Consider the following 7,642-nt stretch of genomic DNA (forward strand, 5'->3'; position numbering starts at 1 on the left):
GGTCCCCCGGATGAGACCTACATCTTCACACCACAGGGTCTCTGTTTCACAGTTCCCACTGCCCATCTCCCCCTCGGTGTCCCACAGGCTCTGCAGACCCAACATGTCCAGCATGGGTCTTACCTCTGTATCCCCCAAACTGCTCTCTCCCTGTCATCAGAAGTCAGTGGTGGCACCCCAGTCCTTCTTGTGTGAAAGGCCTGGTAACCAGGGAATGCGCTTGGATTTCTCTCTCCGTCACCTCCCACGTCACTCAGTCACCGAGTCCCGACAGCCCTACCCCTCGTTCCCTCTCGTTCCCTCTCCCTTCCCACCACCGCTGCCTTGGCTCACCCTCCGTGCAGCTGAACTCAGTGAATCCCAGGTTCTTCGTGATCTGGCCATAGCACCCCATCCTGCCCTGTCTCCAGACTCCTCCACTTCAACGCTGCAAGGCTGCTGTAAACGAAATCGAACGTTCTGTGATTCGCATGGCCACCCTGCCTTCCCCTGTGCCCCAGGCCTGGACTTCATAGTGTAGAAAACCAAACGTGGTGTTTTACGAGCCCGTGCCTTCACGGTGCTGCCCCTCCGCCCAGGGCCGCTCCATCTCACCAACTGCTCATCCAGCCCCAGGCACTTTCGAAGCGCAGCTCAGAAGTTCCTCAGAGACTCCCTGAAACGGACTCTTCCCGTAGCTGGTGTTGACTTCCACTGCTGTGTTGTATTAGGACATGTGTGTATGTGTCTTTCTCCCTTACTAAACTAGAAACTATTCGAAAATAAGACTGTCTTCCTCACATCTAACCCAACATATGACACACGGTAGACACCCACAAATTTTGCATGAAATGAAGTCCACACTTGCCCCCCGACTGCCATTTCCCAAATTATAAAGATAATACTAGCCAACCTCGTGTCATACACCTGCAGGCCCACAAACAGAGCCAACGCTGCGTGCACACCCACTGACTTAGTGCTCACAGCAGTCCGGAAAAGTGGGCACACTTATCATCTCCAGGTTACAGGTGGAGAAAGTAAGGTAAAATATAGTTAATTTGCCCAAGACCAAGGAGCCGGAACTTAAAACTAATACATGATCTGAACCATTCTGCTATATTTTAGCTAATTCCTCAATCCACACTAATTTATCATACTGTTTGGTAAATTTGTCTGTGATGATAGTCTCATGACTGACCAAAAAACTTGAAAAATACACATTGTCCCAATAGATCGGACCATAACTTGTTCCCCAAAATAAACAAGACACCTAAAAAAAATAAAGATATAAAATAAACAAGGCAGCAGCTAGAGCCTGGGACATTTACTTTTAGGGTGAAAGTATTGCCTTTATTCCAGACCCTTGTAACAGGGCCTTTCACATGGGCCTACTTTAAATGTTTGCTTGTTTATGGTTCGGGGTGGAACCCAGGGCCTCCAACATGCCAGGCAAGCGCTCCACCACTGAACTACATCCCCAGAAGCGGCTTCTAATGTAAACTGCAGTTAAGCCCTGTGAGCGGTCAGGCCTCCTAGTCACCCAGCAGAGCCAGACCAAGGCACCATGAGCGGAAAGCTAGAAGGGCACATTAATTAAGTAGCGCTGGTGCCGTAAGGTTAGGGAGCCCTTTTGAACAATAACTAAACCTCTTTCTGGTCCTTGTCCTCTTGAGCAATAGAACAGTCTTCTCAGACAAGGGAAAAGCAGCTTAGTTTAGTCCGTAAGAAGGAGAGTGGGACCACAAGGTGAACTGTGTTACGACTAAACTGATCAAGACAGAAAAGGTTGCTGCTCTCATAAAACTTACAGTTCAGTGAGGAAGAGCAGAAAATTTTATAAAGAAAAGGAAAATATAGCTTGGGTGTTACAGAGAGCGACGCTTGCTGTGAAAAATAAAGCAGGATGAGACAGGGGAGAGAGAGTGTATAGAAGTTACTGTAGAAAGAACAACCTGGGAAGAGACGTCCTTTGAGCTGAGTCCTGAATGTCAGGAAAGAACCAACCTGGGTGAAGGCCCCAGGCAGAGGGACAGCAGGTGCAAATGCCCTGCTGCAGGAACAAGTGCTGTGTGTCAGGAAAGGGAGGAAATCCTCCAAGCAGGATGCTGGTTGGGAAGAAAGATTTAGATGGAGTTGAAGAGGAATCAAGAGTCAACTAATGAGACGGGAGTGGTGGTGCACAAAATCTCAGCACTCGGGAGGCTGAGGCAGGAGGATCGTTGCGAGTTTGAGGCCAGCCTGGGTTACAAAGTGAGCGCAAGGCCAGCCTGAACTGCACAGCGGGACCCTGTCTCCAAAAGACAAAAAAAAAAAAAAAAATTCAGCTAATGTTAACGGCACCTCTGCCTGCAGTGTGCAGAGGGAGGAAGCTCCGATCTCCAGTACTTTTTAAAGAATTTGTTAGCCTGTGTTTGGGAAGAGCCTCACGTGTAGTTTAAAGGTTGCTTTTGCTTTTTATGTTTTACTTGACAAGCACTGAAACTCCAGATAATGTCCTTCATCATCTGAGAAATTTTACTAAGCCTCGGTCTCTTTTTCGTCCATTAATTAAAGACAGGGTAATTGATTTACTCTCACTCACACGTGGGAATTGCTGTTGCTGCAGAATCACTGTTATTAGAACAAATTGTTAAATGCTACCTTTTGGGGTTTGTTTTTTTTTTTCCAGTACCGGGAATCGAACTCAGGACCTTGCGCTTGCCAGGCAGGCACTGTGCCGCTGAGCTAAATCCCCAGCCCCAAATGCTACCCTATAATTTAGATAATTGCACAAGAGGAAGTTACATGCAAAGATGATACAGAATCTATAAGCTACTGTTCTACAGAAAAAAAGAGTTTTCCTACACCTTGTTTCCACCTAAAATTAATTTCGATCCAGGAGCAGAGTGGCAGTGCCTTTGCTTTGGAGCTGAACTGGCAGAGGTTAGCTGAGGAGGAAGTGCAGGAATTCCAGGAACCAGGGATAGAAGGGAGTGAGGGGAAAGGGTGTGTCTGCAGCCAGACACAAAACATGTGACATTCCCATTGCTTAACGTCCTAACGGGGCCTGCAATAGAAGTTACGGAATACGAATGGCATGTATGTCTTTTTGTGGGAAATAGGGTAGAATTTATTCATTCACCGACCGAGCAAAATATTCATTAGCCAAGTACTACATGCCCAGGCTCTGAGCCAGGTCTGGTGGTCCTCCAGTGAGCTACACTGGACATTCCCGTAAGGAGGTGACCTCCGCCCCCAGCCCCTTCCATTCTCTATGTATGTCTCAGATCAGTGTTAATGGTGACGTCCTGACATAGCTGCTTCTTTGGGACTAGTGTGAGACCATGTCTTAGAGTGGGAATCGAAGTCTTCCACTGTCAGTCGTCCATGCCGTCACTGCACTGAGCTAGGAAAGCACTTGGAAAGAGCACTTCAAAAGGAATTCTCTCTCTCTCTCTCTCTTTCTTTTCGAGACAGGTCTCACTATGCAGTTCAGGCTGGCCTCAAACTCACTAGGTAGCCAGTTTCAAGCTGCTGGTCTTAAACTCATGGTTCAGTCTCTCAAGAGCTGGCGTTACAGTCAGGCACCACCACATTTGGTTCTTCTCTTGAGGCCATGAAAGTGGTGGTCAGGGGGCTTAGCAGGGTATTAGTCCTGGGGAACCCTATGACTTCTAGAAGAGATTCCCTCTCCTCAGAGCACGCCCCCAATACTGGAGATCAAACCCAGGGCCTCCAGCATGCTGTACTAGCACCCTGCCACTAAAATACATCCTCAGCCCTTTTCATTTTGAGACAGGGTCTTGCTAAATCGCACAGGCTGGCTAAAACCTGTTATCATCCAGCCTCAGCCTTCCTCATAGCTGGGGTTACGGGCATGCACTGCCACACCTAGCATTCTTACGGTCTTAGTGCAGTCTTGTTGACAGAGCATCCAGGCTGTGATGATCTAGAAGAAGGGCCTGTGCGGGAGCTGTCAAAGGGAAAGGTGTGGCATCCCTCTGCAGTCAGCATAGCATGCCGGGGGTTGCCGATGAGCTTCCCCAGAACAGGACAATGTCCAGCAGGAGGGCCCTGGGAAATCTCCTTCCTCAGGTTATTGCCTTGTACTTTACGGGAGTCTGCTGGGTTTCTGACAGGCTATTTCAGATCCAAATGTTAGTTACAACAATTCTGGATTTAAGTTAGGTCATATCTAAAGGACGTAAGATATTTGCCCCTTGAACAGCAATGATCCTAAGGCTACTTTCAATATTGCAAGGCAGGCAAAAGCAGCATTAAGCGGTGTGTGATATCAGCATGCTCTAAAAGGCCGTAATTTGCTGCCAAGTGTCAATTACTGTGGGAGGAGCAGGAAGGACACAGGTAGGGGCCTCAAGCTCAGTGGAACTGGCATTTTAAACGCAAACTTTCAACTTGAACAGTTGTGACAGCCCATGCCCACCCACTGATTCCCATTATCACCGTAGCACTGGGAGGCCGGCCTTGGGACTCCCACCCAGCTTGTGCAAGCGCAGTCTCTGGCTCCCAAGCTCCGCTCCCATGTGACCCTGGAGAGCGGGGTGGAAGGGCAGAGTCTCCTTTGCATGGGTTATGTGAGTGCCGGAAGTCCCCACGACCAAAGGTCATCCAGACAAAGGTCACGCTCTTCTTTAAGATGATACCGTTCCTAAGTTAAAGCTTATGCAGAGCCAGGTTGACTTCTTATTCAGCCAAATGTAACTTTTTATTTACAGAACGATCAGTCAGTACTTGGACTGTCTGAGATCACTTGGATTCTCAGAGCCAGCTCTTTCCTCCCCTGCTATCAAATGAATGAAGGCATCTGGTGTTAGAGCAACTTCAAAAATGACAATGTACTTTCTACTAAGGGATAAGACAGTGGTCCTCTTTCCTCTTGTGAATTAAACAGGCCAACTAAACGTATACATGTCAGAGTTAAGCACTGAGGTTTTCTTTAACAAGCAAACTTTCTTTGACCCAAGTGTTGAGGTAGTTCAGCAAGATGTGCAGAATAACGAGTGGAAGTAAAGATGACAACCCCACAGCAGGGTGCTGAGAAAGCCGTTCATCCCAACCGCTCTTCGCTGGTTCACCTTTGCGGCAGGAATAACCGTTGGCATGACTTTCTGGGAATAAAACGTTAAAATAGGGCTGGAGGTGTAGCTTAATGACAAAGCACTTCCCTAGCACTGCGTGAGGACCTGAGTTCCATGCCCAGCACCCCCCGCAAAAAAAGGTATATACTTTGTGCAAAGCACGGATCTGTTTACTGCAAGGATTCCTTTGAGATCAAAACGTCTGAATTAGCCTGGTCTGGTGGCACAAGCCTAAGAGGCCTCTGGAGGCTAAGGCAGGAGGACCCCGCAAGTTTGGAGCCAATGTGGGCTACATAAGCGAGTCTTAGGCCAGCCAAGAGTACATAGTAAGAGCCTGTCTCACAAAAATAAATAAATAAATAAATAAATTGAATAAAAGTCTGAATTTAAGACTGGCACAAGCAGACTTGAATATTCTCCCCTTGGCTCCCAAAACAAAAAAGCAGGAAGACGCACCCCCACAACTGTTACTGCACAGCAGGTTTCTGCCTCCTGAACTACGTGGAGAACTTTAGCAATGCAAAGGAGACACGCATTTCAGAAATTTTCCCAATTCAGCTCTCAAGTTTCATTTTCCTCTTTGATAAGGGATCAGATAGGAGGGTGTGTTCCCCCCCAGGAGCCGCCCTTCTTGACAAACTGGTCTTCAGTGACACCTTTCAGAACCTTACAAAACTCCCAGAATGAGAAGAGCACAGGTTGGCTGCATTCAACTTAAATGCTTTTATTGACAATATCTTGGAACAATAAGCAAACAATGCTTAAATTTCTCATTCAAATTCACTTTCCACATGTCAAAGACCTCAAGGTAGAAAAAAATAAAATAAAAATATAAATATCTGAGAATCCATCTTAATAAATAAATTAAAAACACAATAAAACGTTTTCATGGAAAACTGTTAATGTCAGAACATTCAGACCACCTCAACAATGCATGATCAGTAACATTACAATGAACATTGATGTTGAAGGAAAACTACAGTACATGGATATAGCTATTTATTTCTATCTACTTGAAAATAAAGTCGTATCTTTTTCTTAGTTAAATATTGGTCATTTCTAATCGGAACACACTATTGCCAGGAACACAGTAGTTATTGTTAAAATCAGCTGCACTAGATACAATTTGAAAATATCCAGCACCAAGTTAATTCCAATAATGAACCCAACAGATTAGTTAATGCTATGAGAAGACTAAGGAGAAAGAGGAAGGGACACAGACCCAGGCCTGGCTCAACATGCTACTAACTACCAGCTCTCAGAGGTGTCACTGGAACAACACACACTCCATGCGTTTTGCTACATCTCCGGAAGAGGTGAGGGCTCGGTCCACCCAAGGGTGCTTCCACCCACTGCCTGGTGTGTTTCGCGCACAGGTACGGTCCTCCCGGGTCTACAGGAACCCTCGCGGGAAGACAGGTCTCTCCCCTGAAATGCACCGACGTGGGCGGCGGCGCTCGGGGCGCCGCGGCCTCCTCCCCGCGGCTCACAGGGCCAGCAGCGTGGGCGAGCTCAGCGAGTCAGAGGAGGGCTCGTTGCTGCTGCTGCCCTTGCGGTGGGCCGCGGCGCAGCTGGGGAAGGAGTCGGCCTCCGGGTAGGTGAAGACGAAGGAAGACGTGTAGGCCGTGCAGCCGGGCGTGCAGGTGACCACCGGGGTGCACAGGGGCTCCAGCTCCGCGGCCACGGGCCCCAGCCCCAGAGCGCCGCCGTGCAGGGGCTCCCAGTCCGCCGCGTAGAAGGAGCCGGACAGGTCCACGTCGGGCACGGAGCGCGCCGTCTCCGAGCCGCCGGGCCTGGCCGACGCGGGGAACATGAAGTCGTCGAAGGGCTCCGCCTTCAGCTCCGCGCTGCCGAGGCCCTTCCCGGGCGCCGCCGGGGGCTTGGGCTCGGGCTCGCGCAGCAGGGGCAGCGCGAAGGCCTCCTCGGACTCCGGGGTGGCAGCCTCCTGCAGGCCCCCACTCAGATCCAGGGACACCACGGACACCTCCTCCGGGAAGCCCAGGCCGTCGGGGATCTTGCAGGCCGGCCGGTGCGCGGCCAGGATGAACTCCAGCTTCTCCTTCTCCTTCAGCAGGCCGGCGATCTCGGTCTGCAGCGCGGACTTCTCATCTTCGAGCTGGTCCGTCTCCTGCAGCGGAGGGGAAGCGAGCGTGAGCCACAGACTCGCGGGCCCGCCCTGCGCCCGGCCTCCCGCTCTGCCTCGCGGCGGTCCCGGGCACGGCCCCGGGCTCTACCCACCGCCTGCAGCGTGTCGGTCAGCTCCCGCCTGCGGTTCCGGCACTTGGCTGCAGCCATCTTATTCCTCTCCCTGCGGATTCGCCTTTTCTCCTCTTCTTCCGGGGATAACTACGGCGACAAAGCGGACGCGGGCTCAGTTACAGTGCCGCCGCGCGCCCCGCGACCAAACGGCCCCGCTCGCACCCCAAGCTGCGCGGCGGGCTGGCTGTCCCGCAGGGAACGCGACGCCCGGCGGAAGCAGGAGGAGGAAACCACCAGGGCGGGCACGACCGGGGCGCTTCTCCGGGAGCAACCGGCAGAGGCGGGCTCGGGGTGGAAGCGCCGGCGCGCGTGCGGTGGGGGGCGCG

The 7,642-nt window shown here is 50.8% G+C and overlaps 1 protein-coding gene across 1 annotated transcript in view; it reads right to left on the reverse strand.

Moving 5' to 3' along the window:
- Nucleotides 1–5,761: 5,761 nt before the first annotated feature.
- Fos (FBJ murine osteosarcoma viral oncogene homolog) overlaps nucleotides 5,762–7,642 on the reverse strand; it is a 3,548-nt gene continuing 1,667 nt past the window's right edge. The window contains exons 3-4 of the mRNA XM_005409369.2: nucleotides 7,296–7,403; nucleotides 5,762–7,185 (exon numbers count right to left, since the gene is read on the reverse strand). Coding sequence (XP_005409426.1) covers nucleotides 6,544–7,185; nucleotides 7,296–7,403 — 750 coding nt within the window. The 3' untranslated portion in view covers nucleotides 5,762–6,543. The remainder of the gene's footprint in view (nucleotides 7,186–7,295; nucleotides 7,404–7,642) is intronic.

The sequence above is a fragment of the Chinchilla lanigera genome, unplaced genomic scaffold (genome assembly GCF_000276665.1).
Source record: "Chinchilla lanigera isolate Chin_1 unplaced genomic scaffold, ChiLan1.0 scaffold00122, whole genome shotgun sequence".
Classification (NCBI taxonomy): Eukaryota; Metazoa; Chordata; class Mammalia; order Rodentia; family Chinchillidae; genus Chinchilla; species Chinchilla lanigera.